The 21,578-nt window shown below is 41.7% G+C and overlaps 1 protein-coding gene across 3 annotated transcripts in view; it reads right to left on the bottom strand.

Annotated features, from left to right (window-relative positions):
* The window catches only part of CPLX1 (complexin 1), a 117,072-nt gene that overhangs the window by 37,819 nt on the left and 57,675 nt on the right, over positions 1-21,578 (bottom strand). For all 3 annotated transcript variants that reach the window (XM_030004532.1, XM_030004533.1, XM_030004531.2), the window contains exon 3: positions 6,641-6,816. In XM_030004532.1, the coding sequence (XP_029860392.1) occupies positions 6,641-6,816 (176 nt within the window). The remainder of the gene's footprint in view (positions 1-6,640; positions 6,817-21,578) is intronic.

The following is a 21,578-nucleotide window of genomic DNA, read 5'->3' as shown; positions in this document are numbered from 1 at the left end:
TGGGTGATTCAGTAAAATTGCAAAGGGTTGTAGTCCAGAAATAAGTCTGATGCTAAAGATCTGTACTCTAAGCTATGGAGAAAACTGATACAGAAACTCAAGAATCTGGCTCAGAGGCAACACAGGCCAGTCAGTGCATCATGCATACAACTGGTTAGTGGACAAATTCTGGCAGGAGGTCAGAAGTCTAGTCCAGGTCAAATCACTTTATCCCTTTGGATGCCTCCAAATGCCAATATGAAAACTATCTGAAGGCTTATGGTGCTCTTCAATCACACTGCAAATGTCCTTTCCTTCTTCCGACTCTGCTTGGGCTTACTCCAGCTTCCACTGTCCTCAAAAAACAATGAATTCAATGTGTCCAGAGCACAATAAACACCACAGGACATTGCCCTTGCAGCCTTCTTCACCCAGAACAGCCCATGGTTTAAGAGCTGCAGAAAGTGCAATTCTTCTCAGTTGTCAGTGTTACTGGCATTACAACTGTTCCCACCCACCCCAGAGCACACTTCTTGGAAGGCACAATATAATCCCTGTCTTCCAAAGTATCACACTGGGAGTGTCATAGCCAGGCCTATTGCTTTCTCACAGCCACAGGACCTGTGACCCAGTTGTAAACACTGTTTGGTCTACAGCGCAAAGAGTATCTGCACTGAACTAAACTAAACAAAGAAATTGTTTCTGTTTGTTTTTTGTCCTGAATTATCAAAAGCCACTGTGGAAGCAGGAGAAGAGTCAAGTTAATGATACCTCTCCATCTGCGCAATACATATACATCTCCAAAAATATATTTTAAGGCCCACACACTGAACAGTAGTCACAGCTTCATTAGATCACAAGTGCTAGATAAAAAATCACATCACTAGTTTAATATCAATGATTTAAAAGGGAAGAGATCAGGCAGAATGTTTCTGTTCTTTGAGATATGAATTTTATCATTTGAATTACAGAACATGATTCATTGCTGAGGAAAATCTTTTCTTTGTTTAAGACCCTTCACCTTTTGACATGCAAAGAATACAATTTCTGCACTTTTTTCAGTTGTTGATAGTCTCCAATGAAAAATGTCCTATATATTTCTTCCTCAAAAGGAAGATTGCACGTTCAAAATTGCATTTTCAGGCAGTGAAATTCCTTTCCTTTGTACAGGAATTTTTAAAGCCCTTGGCAATATCTGCATCTGAAGTTAGATAAGAATGAAACATCCCATAGATGTGCTGACACCGAAGTGTTTTGCTAACATTGTGAAGCTGTTTTATAGCAACAAAGTTTTACCAAAGTTAAGTTTGAGCTTGTAGCTTAGTTTCAAAGGTCTGATATTGCTGGAGAACAGAGTCAATTTACATTCTAGTACTTTTCCTGCCCTGAAACAGAATTTTCACAGCTATGCACCAATTACATATGGAAATATACACATTAAATATTAAAAGTAAGTAATTATATGATGTTGCATGTTGATTATCTCACACAAGAATCTTGGACTGCAGCTATAAATCCTGATTGCTTTTTTGTCTGAGTGATTTAGTGCCAAAAGTGACTTCAGCAATCAGATTTAAAAAAAAAAAAGAAAAAAAAAACAGCATTATGAGAACACTTTCCTACTGGAGAGAACAAAGGCCCTAAGTTAGGACTTGTCCCATTGCCAGCAACCCAAATGTTCTCACTTTTCTAGAAGTAAACTCCAATACCACCTACCTTAAACCATGGAAGATCTGGAAATTACATCTTAAATACCTACAAAGAACTGAGTAGTTTTCATGGTTTTCCTGGAACATGGACAATACCAAATACTGCAGAGAATCTTACTGCCTAACCTAACTAACTGAGAGCATTTAAAGTCCCAGTAAGAAAAACGGGAAGAATTAATGGCACACATCCAGAGACAGAAGGACTCACACTTAAACAGAACAAGGACTGCAAATTCTCTTGCTGTGTGATATGCTGCCTGCAGGAACAAATATCAAACGCCAGACTTCACCCTTTCCCTATTGCCAGCAAAGGGATAAGGAAGTCCCAAGCATTTCTGACTGTGCCATAGAGGCTCACTGATGCAACAAGATGATAACATTCTTCTGCCACCAAGGCTTTAATGACATAATGACCCTTCTGCTTTTGTACTTTGCAAACAGAAAAAAGTCAACAAACTCTTTGTCCCCCACCCAGATAAATCTCAGAAGAAACCATGCTTGCGTTGAATTCACCAACTATGTTAGTGAAAGCATAATAATAATAGCAACAAAGAATTAAACCCTCAAATGAGGAAATTCATTATGTTGCCATCAGAATTTGGATACTGCATAGTAAATGAGCTTGAGAATACACATTGTAAGGCATGGCAGAGATGGAATACTGAATATGTGCTTAATAAGAAAACAGTTGACCTTGTCTTGTGCAACGGGAGAGCTGAGAATCCTAGAAGCATAAACGTATAGCCATGCAATTAAGCACTGTGCCACAATCTTTACATGGCACCCAAAAGGGTCAATCATAATTGTAGATACAACCCTAATTCTTCCAGCATTTGAATTTCCCATTTGCTAACTTTCCATACGTCTTATGCAGATTTCATGCTCAATTTGGAGGGCAGGAATCTTTATCAATATAACTGAACTTCTGTTTTATTCCCCACAGCACATAAGGGTGGTTAAAGACAAGCTGGGCCAGAGACACTTCCCCCTTTCACACTGAGAACTGAGTATAGAATAGCTACTGAAGCAGTTCATGCTCCATCTCAAGCATGGTCTAAATTCAAAGCTAAATTCTGTCTTGATGCCAAGCCATTTGGACAGAGGACTATGCTTCAATACTTCTTGGTTGGAACCCACCATTGTGAGGATAGCCTTGAGGTCTTACTACTTTTCAGTATGGGCTGAGCAACACTGACTCTCTAAAGCATGTGTAAGATTTTCAGGAAGCCAAACTACAGGCATTGTCTCACTAGCAGCCAAGAGAGGTAGAGTGTTAATTACAGAGCATGGACTAGGGCACTCTCAGGCCTGGGTTCTACCAGAGTGGTGGAAATAATTAATTATGTAAATAAGTAATTATGGATCATTACATGAAGAAAGTAATTAGCTTTCACTGCTGAGGTGTGCAGGTATATAATACAAACAAGGTCATCTGTTTATAGAATGCAGTATTCCACCCAAGAGCACTGGAAACAAAGATGGCTTCTCTACCACAGCAAGATGATAGTACTTGGTATTTCCAAGGTAACAGGGATATTAGCTATCCACAGTCTTACCACCAGGGCACTGGCAACAGCCTTGACCTACCAGGCACAAGGGCACTGAAGGCATCTCAGAAGTCTTGCCTGTCTTGGACAGGTGTGGCACCTCTCCCCAGAGACACAGAAGATCTGTGAGGCATTAGCGTTGAGATCAACCCCAGATCAGATCAGAAAGCAAGCTGCATACACACACCTTGGGGTAGAAGGAAGCTGGAGTATACCTGTTATGTTCTTTACATTCTTTCCATCCATTTTCAGTATCAGATGCTGGACTTTAATGTTGGGTAGGAGCTGGCAGACAACTGGTGGGCCAGTTATTTCAAAATGTCATGTCCAAATGTCATTTTTAAAAATTAATTTCCAAATGAAAATGCTACATGTTTTTTATGAAAAAAATATTTGATTGCTGCATAATTCATTCTACCCTTTCCCTAAGTAATTTCTGTGCCCAGCTGCCATGCTGGGCTGAGGGCATATGTATCTCAATTTAACAGATTGGATTTAAAACCTGAAGTTAGCACATGCTGGAACATATCTGTGGTATCTGTCATCATTCCTTTCAAGCTCTGCTATAGCTCCCACATTTCCTGAAGCCCGAAACAAAAGAATGCATTCATCACACTCATTGAAGAGCCAAGGCAAAAAGCCAAAACAACAAACATGATGAGCCTGTCCTTTCTGTAGGCCTCACCTAGAGCCATATTAACTAACTGATGAAGTCGTGATTGCCTGGCTTGTTTCCCTGACATCCTGCAGCTGCACTAAGGGAGTAACTTTGTGACTGTGAGTTCATGACCTAGGACACACACTTTCAAACTTGTATTCTGCATAAATAACCTGTTCCTACCCACTCATTCAACTCACATGCTCATTCTTTACTCTTTTATGTGAGAAATGAACAAATATATTGGGGGAGACCTCTAATACTTAAAATTTCCTGGATTTAATTCATACCTGCTAACAACAACTTCTGTATGTATACATACCAGACAGAATCTCTGTTTCAGTTTTCTCTTTCTCTATATTTCTGCTTTTACTGGAGTTGGAGAAGAAATTAAGGTAATTTCTAAATAAGTAATAGAGGAAATAATCCAGCCCTTTTTTCTGTTCTTTCAACATTTGTTTCACATTTCCAGCCACCAATTCACAAAAGTTGGAGACAGCCTTGTATATCATCAAATCCATCTCTTTGTCAGGACAAAGTAATCTCTCTCTTTCACAGAACTCTCAAACTTCAAAAAAAAAAAAACCCAAAACCAACAGCTCCTTTCTACAGCTTTATCCATCTTTTCAGATTCTGCAGAAAACAGCTTCATCTTTCAAATGCATGCTACCTGGGATTATCCCCAGGAGAAAGAAAACCACAGGGAACTGAGCTCCTGTGTTTTCACAAGCCAGGTGCACTCCCCAAAACACAATTTCCTGTTGCTAATCTCAAAGGTAACCCACCACATCACTAGAAAAGCTGCAATCCAGAGTTTTGACTCAGGTCAAATAACGTTCCTGCAAGTATCCCCATTTACTCTCCCTGCAGAGCCAACTGTTTGCCATATCGCTCAGGAGCCAATGCATTTCCAAGAGACTTCACCACGCAGTACTCAGCAAAGTCTGGATAGCTGACAGTACCCCAGGGAAATCCCTGTTGGCTGCATGTCTCATCCAAGCTCAGGCTGTACGCATCCTACTCGTGGATGTGTGAATTCTAGTCTAGATCACCTTGGATTTGTAACAGAGGATATCTCAGATTTCTTAAATGCTTTACAGCAGTTTGCCCAACAGCAAGAAAAATGCAATTCCCACCTAATTCTGGGAACACTTCAATGGTCTATCAAAAGAGGCAGATACCAGTGAAAAACGGGCATTAGTCCATCTGCCTGCAACTCAGAAATTCATTACTCTTTCTTTTCCCTCATGCCTAATGCAGATCTATGTCATTGCTTAGAAACAATTCCACCTATAAACATACATTAAACATATACTGCACACATTGATATGTTTATATTAATATATTACACTATCTAGATATATATTCATTAAATGCATTATAAAACCAATAAATTTTGACCAGGTAGGGGTCCTGAATCTGTCTGGTAACTAATACCCTCTTTTAAATGATCATATAAATACCTTTCTCTGGCAGTGTCACAGGTAGACAATTCCCTGTAAGTACGTTCTTTTCTTTGATGCATAATCCCAATTTCTTTATTTGCAGAACAATTCTTGATATCTCTTTACAAGATGCACTATGCCACCAGAACAATTCACCCTTATCTGTGCTTCTCTCCTGAATCATAAGGATTGAGTCATATGTTTGGTCCAGTGCAGACATAGTTTTGTTTATGGACAGCGCTCTCAGCTCTGTCATGAGGCTTTGAAGATTTCTCCCAGGCGTTTTCTTAGGGCACTGTAACCTGCACAGAGCTAGGCACTGCACAGGGAACATCTCTTATACTAAGCAGCACCTCCTCATTCTGTCTACAGGTATTTTATATTGGTTTTTGGCATGTGATGTAAGTCAACACACAGGCCTTCATCATCAGAAATGCCTCCTCCAAACTTTACCCACATTTCTTTCCAAGTTATCTAAGCTCTGGGACCTCTTCCTATAAAGCTAAGTTATTCTAAAGAGACAATTTTGACCCAGTCTTGAGGGTGAGGCAGCAAAACTGCCTTCTCCCTCCACACATCAGTCTCTAAAAGCTAATGTATGGTAACAATGGGTTCAGCTACCTTAAATTAAGTTTATTTCTCTAGTAAATGTTTGTTTTGTACATTTCTTTTCAATCTCATTCTGAATCCTCACAATTATTTGTTTCCTTCTCACGCCAAATTCTATCATTACAAGAACCAACTTAAGTAGAAGAGAGTGCTTCCCAATGGTTAAGTCCCTCAGATAAATGAAAATCTCTTTCTTTCAGATGAATCCCCTGTGAGTAGTGGAAGCCTAAATATGAAAAGTAGAGTACATTTGTCCCATTTCACCTGTCAACACAAAGAAAGCCTTGGAAGCAATACAGCAGATACTTGGACTATATCTCTCAGAAACACACTGAAGTATGATCCTTCTCACAAACAACAAATGCAAGCTTGGAAAGCACCCCCATAGGGACATAGAAGCCTCTAACATTTAAAATAATGTGAGCATTTAACAGGTGATGAGAAAAATACACATTTTTCTTTCCTCATTTTCACTCTCTATTTCAACTTTGCAGGGCTTTTCTGTGTGGGAGGTGTATTTAAACAGGGACAGAGCTCAAAGGACAGTGCACAAGTTTAGAAAGTTCAGTGTGGCAAAGTAATTACCTGGCTCTACACAGGTGCTCAGGGAACTGGTCACAAATCAGCTGAAAACAGTAGTTCTCCACTGAGCATTGTAAGTTGCCCATTGTGCGCTGAAAGCTAGATTCCTACCTTGTCTCGAATCCCTTGTCTCATAACTTCTCTTTCAGCCTCCATCTTGGCATATTTGGCTTTCCTCTCTTCTTCTTCCTGCCTGAGGGCTTCCTGTCGTTCCTCTTCTTTCTTGGCAGCATCTGGGTCTTTCTCCTCATCCCCGCCCAGCATTTTCCCCATGTCTTTGGTAGCCCCTAGAGAAAGCACAAGAGAAAGTCAGTCCTGTGAGAATGTGGGAAAACCACCATGACACCAGCTCCCTCCTTCCCCACACTCAGGACCTCCTTCTACTCCCTCTGCATCTGAAAAGGTTTCTCCTTCCACTGAGGAGAAGGCACACTCCCCACAGAGGCAGGATGTGGGCAAAGCACCCAGCCTGATCAGCTGCATTACCTGGTGGGAGAAGCATGGCAGTAAGAGGAAGAGACTACATCTGCAGACTTGCATGATGGCAACACAATTGGTTTGCAGTCCTGAAGGGGGCAAGCTGACATCCACATGATTTTTTCACTCCATCAGCTCAGTCAAGTGACTGAAGATTGATTTTGGAAGGTCTTTAATGTAACAGGCAGGTGATACCTCCAGAAAGAAATGACACCAGGTCTAGGAAAGGAGTTTGAAATCTTGATTGCAGGGATGAGTAATCAGAGTCTTAATTGTTGCCAGAAATTACACATCCTGTGACAGGTAGGAGCACTCAGCATTAGCAAACATTTGGAGTTATTGATGATTTCTAGGCTCCTACCATGGATCAGAAAGAAGCAGCGTCTCTGCATGTCTCTTAGCTACCGTTGGACACCACTGCCTCTAATGCTTAGTATGTAGGTGGGATGCTGGCTCTGCCTGGTCCTCTTTCTACCCCTGCATGCACATTGGTCCCAAATTCAGCTCCTGTGTGCTTCTGAGCCAGCTCTTTGTTATTGTGCAAAGCCCTTGCACAACCATCCAAATGGGGAGGCTTCTTGTATACCCCTCTGCCCCAACAGGGCTGCATAAAGGCATTTAGCCTGTATTTCAGAGGCATTTTTATTGTCAAATAACTGGCAATCATCCACCTGGGGAGGAAGGCGGGTGCTGGGGAAAGGGGGAGGGCATTTACAGTGATACTTCATCATCAGAGCACTGGAGGGCTGCAGCAGGATCAAGCCTGGTTACATGGATGAAGTGAAGACATGTATCCTTTGGGAGTTGTGTTAGACTTTGCCTGGAGCAGGAAAACACCTGGCATCATTTACTAAAAAAGGCACCTTCACCCTGGAAGAACATTGTAAGTGGCTGGTTACCGTCTTCTGTTCCTGGGTCAGGACAGGTCCAGATTGGCTACTTGCTGGCTGAGACTTAACCGAGTTAACCTGAGACAGCCTTGTTGTAACACACAGTCACATGCATATATGTGTATACACACTTAACATCTCTTGCTGTGCATAAGACAAAGTTATCTGGCCTTTTCAGAGGCTTAGGCTGGAAGGAGACACTGTCAAAGTCCTTCCAAATAATTGTTTGTTGGCATTATTAGAGGCTAAGTGAAGGGAAGAGGTTTTCACAGCCCCTTATTCCTCCCTTATAAATTACCTTTTCAGTGTGTCAATAGTGCTAGAGGACTGTGTTTGCTCTTGCTTTCCACGTCAGTTTTTGGGATGGTGATGGTGGAACCTTGGTTCTTACAGGAAGAAACATCTGCAACCTGTCAGGATGATTCCTCCTGAATTGTCCCAGAGATGACAGTTATCAGATTAACTACTGCCTCTAACAACTACCAAGGAATTTGTTGAGAGGTGAGAAGATCCTGTGGCTTTTCCCCTCTACATTTCTTTTCCAGGTCACGTTTTCCCAGAGCCCTAAATTGAAAGCAGCCCTGAAACAAAAACAACCCTCCTATCCCCCAAAGTGTGACAGAGAAATGGCCCCTTTACATCTCCAATAGAGAAGCATGGGGAAACTGATAATTTTAAGCCTGACAAGATATGGTTGTTACAGACTTTTTTTTCCAGGTGAGTAATAATAACTGTAAACATGGCTGTCTCCATTCAGCTAGGTAACCACAAGTCTCCTAACAACACTTCCATCCTGTTGAGAAACCTGTGGATAGAAAGAGGAAGACACCCAGGGACTGCAAACAAACCCCAGCTGGATTATTCATGGTCCCTAGCTACTGTCAGCCTTCCTCTACTCTCATTTTGCATCCTCCTCTGCAGGGTCAGAGTAATAGAGGAACTCTTGCATTTTGAGGGCAAATTGACTCAGACCATCTGGTGATTTCTTTCCTGGGATGCAAGGAAGGCTAACTGAAATTGCAAGCAAGCTACAATTTCATAGCAAGTAGAAAGGCGATGCAGATTAGCTAGGTCAAAAATCCCTATTGCAGAGACTTCCCCAAGCAGCCTTACTGTGCATAAAAATTATTGATGACCAATGCCAGTAACACCTTTAATTTCTGGATTCCCCTCAACAAATAATTCTGCTGATGATCAAACTGATTTTGGTTCAATAATCTATCAAGTTTATCTCTTTTTAGCTTCTCTCCACTTAGAGCTACCCAGACAGTGTATTCCACTAGTTACTTACAAAACAGAATTCAGCAGCAGTAAGAGATTATTTTTTGCCCTCTAAGCACTGCTTCTAGGCTGTCATTAAGTTATAATGTCAGGTCAGCTCATCATGTAAAGAATAAAACTGCATAGACTTTCTTTTACGTCTTAGACAAGACCAATATTTTGAATACTTTAGGGATTTGATTTTGCAGCTATTCAGAACACAGGACATCTACAAGAAAAAGAATGTAGTTTCAGGATCCTCACAGACTCTCTTAATTCACCTCTGATTTCAAAGTCACCTTCTAAATGTGCAGCATGTCGGACTGTGCTATCACTGTTAACTAATTGGAAGGAAATGTACTAGGAGAAGAAAAATTTAACACTAGATTTTAACTCCAATCTTTTGTGTTACTTTTGGTATAGAAAAGCTTTTTTTCTGTCTCATTTGTTCTTCATCCTAAACTTTAGTCTTTGTTGTTAACATTCCCTGGATAACAGCTTCTGTTTTGAGCAGTTCAGCATACGGAACCTTGCCATAAGGAGAAGACAAAGAATGCTAAAATAATCACTAATCAGTAAGGAGCTTCAATCAATATTATTTCCAACATCTCTAGACAAGACCACAGGAAGAACACAGATATGGCTAAAGCTCCAGGACATGTGCAAACTGTCACCCTTCTGGCTATAATAAACAGCCCTGCCCCTGAAGGATAAAAAACTTCCATGAGGGAAAGCATCTCAGAGGTCGTTTGTTTAGAAGACGAGTGGCATGGCAGGCATTCCAAACTAATAGTCATTCCCTTGATCTATATGGGCTAAAGAACTAGGCAATCAGATGTTAAGCCAAATACTATGAGTGTACTCAGATACACTTTCATGTGAGATTTGCTGGTTTAAGTTATCATCAGCCATCTGAAAAACAGTAATTCAGTTGTTTGGGCACATGTGGGAAACATTCCCCAGTGAAACAGCTGGAAAGCACGTCAGCTGTCTGGAAAACAGTTTTGCAGTAAAGGCCTTGGGCTCCTGGTGGACAGCAAGCTGACCATGAGCCGGCAATGTGTCCTTGCAGCAAAGAAGGTCAACAGCCTCCTAGGCTGCATTAGGAGGAGTGTTGCCAGCAGGTTGAGGGATCCTTCCCTTCTACTCAGCCCTGGCGAGACCAAATTTGGAGTGATGTGCCCGGTTCTGGGCTCCCACATACAAGAGAGATATGGAGCTACTGTAGTGAGCCAGCAAAGGGCCATGAAGATGATTAGGGCACTCAAAAATTCTTATACAAGGAGAGGCTAAGAGAGCTAGGACAGTTTAGCCTGGAGAAGAGAAGGTTCAGGGGGGGTCTCAGTAGTGTGTGTAAATACCTGATGAAAGGGAATGAATAAGACGGAGCCAGACTCTTCTCACTGGTGCCCAGTGACAGGAGAAGAAATAATGTATACAAACCAAAATACAGAGAATCCCATTTAAACATAAGAAAAAAAAATTTGGGTTGCAGAAAGAGGCTGTGGAGCCTCCGTCTGTGGAGCAATTCAAAACTTCAGAGGCCACAGCCCTGAGCAACCTGCTGTAGGTCACCCTGTTCGAGAATGGGATTGGACTAGACAACCCCTGTGGATCCCTGCCAACTTCAGATATTCTGTGACTCTGTGAGACCGCACAAGTAAGTGGTCTAAATGGCAACTGAAAGTGACTGAAATTAATATTGCAAGGAAAAGGGTGAAGAGCACATACCCAAACAGATCCTGCATCTGAACTGAGGGAAAGTAAATTCTTAAACTGCCTGACCTTTGCCACAGGAGCACCACCTTCTATGAGCTAACCTTTCAATAGCTGACTGACACCAGTCCAGCTTTTATACAAAAAACACAAACTCACAGAACCAACTTGGAGGAGCAGTGCTCAATTTGTTACTTGTTAAAAAAAAAAAAAAAAAAAAAGAAAAAAATTCTCCTAAATATTAACATGCAAAGTTATTTGCCGCAAAAGCTACATGGAACAGGATTAGGATTTTTAAGGATGATTTACAGAGAAAGAGATTAATAGGAAGATCTTGGGCATTCTTAATTAAGCAAAGGATGATGGGAATTTGCACACACCATTGCTTCAGGTAAAGTAATTAAGTGAAATCAGAAGAATTTCTTTTGCACAAATCTCATTTCATATTCCAGACAAATAGCACACCATACCTGTCTTTCAAGAGGGCTGCATATGTGTGTGCTTAGATCTCAGAGGATTTTGCAGAAGTTCCCCCTCTCAGTGTGTCAGAGGAAGCAGTGAGAGGTTCATCTGAATTAGGCATGCCCTGAGGAAATTTTGCAGGTGGTTTTTTGGTAGTACTATTTGTGGCTGAGCTATATTTAGATCAAACAGACAGGACAACTGATGTCTCCAAGTTTCTAAATCACAGCATGATTTTTATCACATCATCCAAACATCTGGAGATAATCACAGAGTACTGTCCTGGAGCAGGAATGGGTCACTCATTTTTGCAGCATCACTTCAGAACCAGAACTAAGAATGTTCTGTTGATATCACTGGAGAGAGACCTTTTTTATCAAGGCCATAATACAAAGCTTGTATCTGGTATACAAGAAGACCTTTTCCCATTTTAAGGCTCATGAAAAAGATTAATTTGCCATTAAGAAAAAAGCCTTATAGCAATCATTATGGGACTCCTTACTCTGTCCAGAAGTCAAGATACTTAATCACTAATTTGTCAGGAAAGTCTAGGCTGGCATTTATATGAAGACATCACTGAACAAAGAAATTTCATATGCAAATTTTTCCCCAATATCAAACATATCTAAAAGAATCAGATCTTGTCCAAGTATTTTTCTCCAAATCCCTTAGATGTTACAGAGATGCTTTCAAATTATTCCCCTTGGCTGCTGTGACATAAGCTTCGTTGTCTCTTGCAGCCAAAATACACACCAGTAGGTAAGATTCTTTTAGACAAAATATAAACTGCACCTCTGTTCCCCCTGCCCTCAAAATATGGTGCTATATTTCCAACCTGTTTACCTTCCTCCAGCAAAGTCATTTCATCTGCTGATTACACCTGGATGAACTAGACTGGCTGAGAGAGCAGTTCTCACCACCAGGGTGAAATTCAGTTCCCAACAGGGGTGGCTAGATTCAAGTTTCTGCTCAGAGATGTGTCCATGTGTGCTGGATATCTGGCTTCCTGTTAGAGTAAATGGAAGCCCCCTGTGACCTTTAGTTGCCTCTGTCTACCACTTAAAAGTGAGGTTTCCTACAGAGCCTGAATCACAGCCCAGGAAATGGAGTCGAAATCTGCATCAAGCTTCAAGTAAAGCACACTCCCACCTTTGGTGAGTTTAGGTACCTATTTGCCATGTCAATACCTCAGGTAGACTCCTTGGCCTATGTGTCTTACACAGCAGGATGCATCTCCACCTATTCTGATCTAGTAAACAGACAGCTAAGCATTATGCTGAGATCCAGATTTCTCTACATATCCTAGTCAGAGACAGAGTTAAAAACCCAAAACTACAGCCTACAGGAGCAGAAGGCAAGGGGAGGTGTGTGAGTGTAACTTCCCTCTAGCATAAAATGTAGAAAAGAAACAGCAGGCTCCCAAGCATGTTATGTTTGGACAGCAATTCCATTTTAAGGCACTTCCTTTCACCCTCAAAGAAGAAAGAGGTGTTTCCAGCATATCACCAAGCTCCCCTGCATCTAAGACAAAGTGACAGGTGAATGATCACTAAACAGCATTTTATGAAGAAGCTAGTTCAGTCTCAAATAAAATGGAAAGTAAGGAGTATGGATTTTACAGCCAGACCTAACCCACTGATCTCTAGAGGTTGTCTGGATTTTTTCATTGCTACTGCAACACACTTTCATTCCACAACGCCTTGCAAAATCAACTGAATCATCCATGAGCTTTTCTGACTCCCCAAAATGAAACAGCCCCAAACTTACTACTTATAGTTCATTATCTTGTACACAAATAACTCCTGCAATTTTGTTTAAACCCAACAGAAATGTAAATTTTCCCTCTTAGGACTGGGTGAAAACAAAACAATGGCCTTGGGACTCCTGGCAACCAGATGGGCCAAGCAGGAAGGAATAAAGAGCAGTCGATGATGGATGGGCAGCACAACCTCATTTTTGTCTTTCACTCTGAGAGTTCTTGACACTACAAGATGGTTTTGCTGACTTGCACTTTCCCGTAGTTTTTTGTCTCACTCTTCTTTGAAAATGAGACTGGGAAAGAATGTACGAATTGAGCTCTTCAGGATCTCTGCCTAGTAAGATTTCCTGTGCTTCCTTCTGGGTTCTCTTCCATGACTTATGGTCTGTACATTGTGAGCTTTTTGGACGTATGTTGCTGCATCTCCTTTCTTCAGTCTTCCCATTAGTAAAGCAGAAATGAACCTAGATGCCAGTATCACTCCAAGACTTTGTGTTCTGCAGAGATGCACAGTGTAAGGCAGCTCCTGATTTCTTACTTTCTTTGAGTCAGCTTCCACCAGGTGATGCCTGTTTCCATGCAGAAGCAACCCAATAGAGAGTTACTGGAGTTGACATGAGCAAAAAAGGTTACAAACTATGTAATCCAAAATCACTGTATTCAGACTAGGGCCAGTTCAAGAACCCTTAATTGCATGGACAGATTTTTTCTTGTCAAGGATGACATCAAAAGAACTCATCCACAAAGAACCAGTACATACTGTCAGCTGGTCAGAATAGTGTCTTCGACTTTTCCACACCACTGGGGCAACCAGGTTGTCTGCCTGGACTTTCTGTCCCATTGATTAAAAGCAGAAGGGCAGAGAGGGGCCTGGCACACAGGGATCCAGGTCCAGGCCATCACACCTGTTTTGGAAGCAAAAATCTTCCTCATATCAGTACAATAAGACAATAGCCAGGAATGATTTTGTTGCCTGTGTCCACATTAACCTGCTGCTCTTTGCAAGTACAAAAAGTAGTCCTGCCTCAGCTCTTCATCCATTTAGGAGTAGAGCAAAACAATGCTTTCAGGAATGTTTTTGAAACAAAAGAGTACAGCTCCATGCTTGCTGTAGAAAGCTGTTTTCCTGCATATGTTTGCACATTTCTTCAGTGATAAGAACAAAGATGCCTCTACTATCTGCCTCCTACTCCTTCAACTAGGAGATAAAGGTGAAGGGTCCGTTCCTTCTGTAGTTTTATTAGCCACCAGGTTACTATTTTCCATCAGAAAAGTAAATGCCACACCAATCCTTTCAGCTGAAAAAAAAACTGACTTCCTTCTGTTGAAGTTTCAGTAAAAATGTAACAGCTCTTCAGCAGGGCATCGCACGATATTCCAAAGTGGTACTTGCATGAAGAAAATACTGTGTTTATACATCAGTACTGAAGAGTTCCAGAGGAACCATCACAATTTATTAAGTAACTATAACTAATACACCTACTGAAATGCATTAGTGATTCTTCTTTCATAAACAAAGAACTGATGCCAAGTTTACCTGAGGAGCTCACTTGAAGAATTATAATATCTCTGAAAATGCCTTTTTCTGGTCTTTTTGGTACAGTGGGGATCTCTGATAAGGATCATTAACATTGTATTAAATGAAGAAATTCTTGATGAAATTGAAAGCTCAGAGCAGACATGGAATTCTTTCTCTGTTTACTTTTCCAGATCCACTCAGCACAAGTGTCTTACACAACTGAGAAGGGGCATGTTTATACGCATTTCTGCTCCCTGGGCCAATCTATGGTTTTAGGCTTATTTCCAGGTCAGTGAGATGCCTATCCATTTCAGCATTAAGTTTTCTGAGGTATCACAGAAAAATAATATTGGAAGGATCCTAGTGAGGTCCATCTGAACATATCAAGTGGGGAGCCATGGATCATGGGCACTGTGCAAGTTGTATAGTGGCAGAACACAAATAGGCATGAGGAAGGAGTAGAAAAGTAACACTCTAAGCTTCAGTTGACTTTTTTTATAAATGAACGCTATTGAGAAAAAGCTGCACAGGAAGGTATGGATTTGTTTTGTTTTGTTTTGTTCTGTTCCCCCCCCCCCCCCCCCCAGAGTGGTTAGATTACCTTCCAAATAAATGAGAATGCAAGACACAAGTCTGGACTATCCCTTGCCCCAGGCATCAGCCTTATGTTATTCCTGCCAGCCCTTTGTCTGACCTGCTATCAAAGGACTGTAGACTTGAAGGCAAAACAGTGAATAAGGCTGTGGTCAACAGCTAGCTGGCCACTGAAGTGCTCATCACACTGCAATACAGACTTGGTCTGCTTTCAGTCCTTTCATTTTTCCTCCATTTCTATTTTCCAGGTTGCTCGTTGGCTTGTTATGTTCTCAGCATTTGTAGTAATTGCCATTCCTCAATGGAATGTGGAAGTCACTGACTTGTTCAACAGTCCTTTCTGTTCTCCGAGTGCTCATGCTGGGATCTAAAATATTCCCTACCATCAGCTAACCGGAAAAAATATGGTCTGAGGATATCCAACACCTAGAAGAAAGGCTTCACTGAGACCTGTCCCATGTAATGGGTACCAAGACAAACAGATAGAGGTAATAGTAAGAAGTTATTCACAGAATCAGCACTGTGATGAGTCACTAGGTGATAAAGACATTAGGATGATCATCAGCACAATATCTATTGTCCAGCTTTCCTTCTTCAAGATCCTGGGATTTTTACCACACCTTTGCCTGTGTTAATGGTATAACACCAAAAACTCTCAAACCTTCCCATTCCCTGTGCCTTCTTCAGAAAAAGGTCCTGAACAAGCAGGCATTTTCTCTGACTGTCCATGTTTAGACAGAGAAGCCTTTATTTTACCGTCCCTGGGAACATTTGCTTCAGCCATTTACCCCCCTCCAGACTCAGCTTTCTCTGTGTGTGGTATTTTAATTCAGTCTTTCTCTCTCTCCCTCTGTATCCAGCCAGACAAACTGCATTGCTCAGAGGTCTTCTTGTGAAACAAGCTGATAAGTTGAGCAAACTCTGTGTAAAGGTGCTTGAAATATTTAAGGATACTTGGAGGTATTTGGAACTCCAGCTATTTGGGGACAAATGCCTCTTCTCACCACTATGGTAATGTTTCATTTCCCTTACACACCCCAAGGCAGACTTTAAAGGCTCATATTGAACAGCCTTTTTTAACTTGGTACAAATCCATGTGGAGGCACATAGAACTTTCCGGGAACGATTTTTCCTACATTCTTCTGAGATAGCAGTAGGTTGTAACATGTGCAAGAGCAATGTTTCACTCTGCAGATGGGTATTGAAATCCAAAACTGAATGAGGTAGATAGCCATGTTAACAGAACATAATGATTTTCCTACTTTACAATCTGCTGGAGAGTCTCCTTTGGCAGACAACAGAAAGTATTCTCTTTAGAGCAAGACCCTGCCAGCCCCATCAGCATAGTTTCTTTGGCTAAATTCTTAGTCTCTATGTTTTTTCTTCTGCAAAGTCTCCATCTTTGCACAGTGACAGCTTCTCTCTAGCTGTGGAAAGCAGTATGGTACTTGCAAACAAACCAACATCTAATCTCAATGGTATTTGTGCAACAAATGGAGGTTATAGGTCCCTATTCTATTTTCTCTTTCTACCCTACAACTATCAATTCATATATTTAAGTGAATTCTTCAGTTACTTTATTGTTTATTCCTCTGCACTGGTAATAAGTCCTTTTTATTCTGATTTAACTAGAATAATAAAGTTGCCTGCGCAACGTATGTGGAGAAATCATTTTCAGGTGACTTTCATCTGATCTGACCTCAGACCCACAGTGATACTATGTGGACATATGGGGCTCTCCTTTTTCATAGAAGCATAGAATCATTTAGGTTGGAAAAGACCTTTAAGATCATCAAGTCTAAATGTAAACCTAACACTGCCAAGTCCACCACAAAACCATGTCCCTAAGTAAGTGCCACGTTTACACATTTTTTTTTTAATACCTCCAGGGATGGTGACTCAACCACCTCCCTGGGCACCCTGTTCCAATGCTTGATAACCCTTTCGGTGAAGAAATTTTTCCTAATATCCGATCTAAACCTCCCCTGGTGCAACTTGAGGCCACTTCCTCTTGACCTATTGCTTGTTACTTGGGAGAAGAGACTGACACCCACCTTGCTACAACCTCCTTTCAGGTAGCTGTAGAGAGCGGTAAGGTCTCCCCTCAGCCTCCTTTCCTCCAGGCTAAACAACCCCAGTTCCCTCAGCCGTTCCTCATAAGATTTGTTCTCTAGATCCTTCCCCAGCTTTGTCACCCTTCTTTGGATGCACTCTAGCACCTCCATGTCTTCCTTGTAGTGAGGGGCCCAAAACTGAACACAGTATTTGAGGTGCGGCCTCATGAGTGCTGAGTACAAAGCGACAATTCCCTAGTCCTGCTGGCCACACTATTTCTGATACAAGGATGCTATTGGCCTTCTTGACCACCTGGGCACACTGCTGGCTCATATTCAGTTGGGGGTGGACCAACAACCCCAGGTCCTTTTCCACCAGACAGCTTTCCCACCACTCTTCCCCAAGCCTGTAGCATTACCTGGGGTTGTTGTGATCAAAGTGCAGGACCCCGCACTTAGTGTTGTTGTTTGTTATTAGTTTTGTTTGGGTTTTTTTAATAGCCAATCACAATTTCCATTTCATGACAAACTAGAAACAGCCACTGGGCTACCACATACCTGTTATTCAGAATGACCCAATAGGGCTTTTTCCACGTTGAAGTAGGAACTACATTTTATAATCAATTTGTGAAAGATGTCAAACGCTATTGATGGCCTGTCAGTGGCATCTCATTTGTATGCATCAGACTCAGTGTTCTTCTTACTTCTGATTGTGCCATGCACATTTGATTTAGTATACTTAATATCTCTGAGCAGTGAAATGTTCACTTCAGTTGATTCATTGGCTTGCAAACCTCCTCTGCTGTAAAAAATAAGTGCAATTCCTAGTTGAAATAGTTTATATTCCTTGATGGACTTTCATTCATTCTCTTTCTGCTCTGTGACATCTCACGAAGCCTACAAGGCAGTATGAACAATTATTTTCTGATATATATGTGTATTGTATGCCAAACAGCTATTAATACCATAAGATGATACCATTTCATGTTGGGAACTACAAGATGGTGGTACATGATGAGATGATTGAGATGAATGCACAACACAAATGTGGGAAGACAGAAGCTGTGGGAAGGTAATCATCTATCTCTGACCTGGGGGTAAGGTTTTGCAGCAGAAAGAAATCTCAGTTCCACACATACACACCTCACATTCTGCAGGAGATGATTGGTTTCCTTTTCATCTGAGTGCATCATTCTACAACACTCAAACCACAATGAAGCACTTTTACCATTGTCTTTGTAGACACAGAGCCCCTTAGGAAAGGCTGGTTACTTCAGTCACTGGTAAAAGTAATACTCCTGTTGATTGCAAATTGACTGTCTGGAAAAGTGGTGAGCTCACCTAAGCAGGTCCTATTGAAGATGAGACCAGAAAACTGGCTCAAAGAATAGTTTTTCTGCAATATTTCAGACATAATTTATATTCTAGTGTTGTTACAAAAGGCTTTACTTCAGTGTGCATATGTCTTGAAGTAGCACACCTGCAACTCCAACCTTGTCATACAAGGGAACATCTGATGATGCACATGCAAAGCCCAGTGTGAGCAGAGCCAATGATGTGTCTGGGTCAGCCTACCGCAAAAAGATGCCTTGGGCTGGGGACACACCGTCAGACAAACTGAATTTATCACCTTACCGGCCCAGATCCCTCCAGAGGTAAAAGTTAGGTTTTCACTCCCACATACTTTACACAGTCACTTTTACAAACAGATATCTTGAAGGAGGATTCTCCCTTCCCCATCCCACACTGATGCCTGTATCCACTGCTGAAGAGCACCATATCATGAGCCTTCAAGGTCCTTCAGCTGTACAATGAGGGGCCAGCAGGAGGTATCTTTGTCCCTGAGATCAACACACACAGCAGGCAGGTTCCTGAGCCTCCTTTTACCTAACTCCTGCCAGTTACATCCTGCTACAAGGCAGCAGGAGGAAAAAGCAAAAAAACTGGAAAGGAAAACAGTCATCAGCTTTCAGCACCCAGCACTAAGAGGATATTCAACCACTGTGCCCCTGCTGGGTACAGGCAGCTTCCACAGGAACAGAAATGAAAACGATGCAGACACGATGGGAAGTGATCTTGATATACCAGATTGAGCTGCCAGCTGAAGACTGCAAACCTGACTGCTCTTTTGAAGAGGCATTATTACGCCATGATACCTGGAAGACCACAGACCTTATGCTGCAAAGTGTGTGCAATCCTAGTTAAAAAACACTCTGCTTGCCTTCAGACGCATTGTATTAGTAAAGGTTTCAGCTGTATTACACCAAAATAACAAGTCATTCACTGTGTGAACTGTTCTTTTAAACTATTATACAACTCTTTCCCCTAAAAGAAATGATGGTGCCTTTTATGATTGGGTAAGGGATTAAGAGACAGTTTAAGATTAACAGAATTAACAGAGATTACGATAACAGGAGGTTCTGTTGCCTCCTCTGTTCCAGAGCTGCTGTATGCAACTTGGGAGGTACCCCCACTTCTCCTTCTCAGGAATTTTGTTCATCTTCACTGTCTGCATTGTAAACTCTCTGGAGGCAGGCATTTTTGAGTCACATCTCTGTAACTACACCTGGAAGGGTGCAGTCCCGTTCTCAGGGGGACACTCCATGCAACCCCACAATCAAAAAGCAGGGACAACTTCCTCTATACCATAAACATAGTGGCTTCTGTTCCTGTTCTGATCCATAAACCCTGGCAAAGGCTCATCTTGTCCTCCTGACCCCTATGACCCAGCTAGGGTGCAGCTATAAATAACCTCTGCTAACCAGATGCCACAAGCCAGCTGCCAAGTTCCCTTCCTAGTCCATGGAGATCTACTCCAGATAGTCACAGAGCTTGGGATGAGATTCTTCTGGCCAAGTGGAAGCATCTACTTTAGGAGGGGAATTCTCCTCTGGACTTGTTGACTGGATATCTACTGATGGAGAATTGAACCTAGACATCTTGTTTACATGAGCCCACCTGCACTGCAGCATCCTGGCATTAGTCATATGCAGCTTGTAGTTCCAACAGAAAGAAGAACTTGAAAGCAGGTCTGCTTGCCACAATATTTATTTGCCTGGGATTTATGACTGTGTCAGTCCCGTTTCCCTGCTTCACAGGAAGTATTCACTTTGGCACAGAAAGAACAGCTGAATAAAAAAAAACATTGCTAAGTGTGCAAATCTCTGGTGCTCTAATAGATTTCCTAAATTCATGCTGGTGACAGATTCTAGACCTTCTCTGTTGCCTTAGAAAATGACAGTCTACCCTATGGTTTCTGACTGATGAGGATGATGAGCCTATCCAGGAAGCCCAGAAAAGATCAGCCTGCCTGACAATCCTGCTGACTGGAATCTCCCTGTTGTTTTAAAGAAAAGCTAAGAGAGGCTGGAGCAACACCATACAACAGTAACTTTGGTGGCATGTTTAATAGACATACATACAGTGTTTCACAATTGGCAGCAGGCTCAAACCCATCTAAAGAGAGCAGTGAGATCGAAGAAGTCAGAACAACATGACTTCTCCCTTTGGTGGGAGGGAAGTCACATATCTCCGCTGCCATGGAGGGGCACTAAATACTGCTCCCTGTGTGGACTTCTGTGTTCCAAGGTACTCAGTTTATACCAGTTAGCTTCAAAATATCATGCTAGCACCAAAGTCAGATGAATTTGTTTAATTATATTGAGCAAGAAAACAAAACAAAACAAATTTATTTAAAAAACAAACCAAAACAAAACCAGAAGACCAGACATTTTAGGAAGATGTTATGGCTGCCTCAGTTGCTTCCTCAGTGGCTGGGTGGGAGATTGCAGACTGTTCCCCCTACACCAGCAGACTTCCCAGGAAGGCACGTCTCCTTGAAGGAAACCCCTGTAGGAGCCTATTGGCAGGAAGAAATGATACTGCATAAGGGCACTGTGACTGGCCATGAGCTAAACCATCACTGAAACACAGCATCCTCCCACAGCAAAGTTTTAAAGGGACTGCAATCAAATCTTCAACAATCATTATGAGCCTTTCCCGTGCAGTTGAGTTCTTCTGATGAGATATCATTGTGAACCTCTTCATAGCACCAAGATAGCTGTAATAGACACTAGCTGGTGAAATTACCTCCCTATCAGAAAAGGTAGGAACTCTAAAAATAATTAATGCACCTTCACTTATTTTCTTAATACACTTCAAGAAATGTGGATGGTTGGTAACAGCAGCATAGCAATACACTAGTGCTGTGATGCTTCTTGGCAGCTACAGTGATATCAGTGGGGTGGTACTATACCAGACAGAGAAAAATGTTCTTTGGTATGGGCTGTTACTCAAATTACGTGCTTGTAAACCTCAG

This window comes from Aquila chrysaetos, chromosome Z (genome assembly GCF_900496995.4).
Source record: "Aquila chrysaetos chrysaetos chromosome Z, bAquChr1.4, whole genome shotgun sequence".
NCBI classification, from domain to species: domain Eukaryota; kingdom Metazoa; phylum Chordata; class Aves; order Accipitriformes; family Accipitridae; genus Aquila; species Aquila chrysaetos.
The sequence above is the reverse complement of the archived record's forward strand: the minus strand, read 5'-3'. Positions and strand labels throughout refer to the sequence as shown.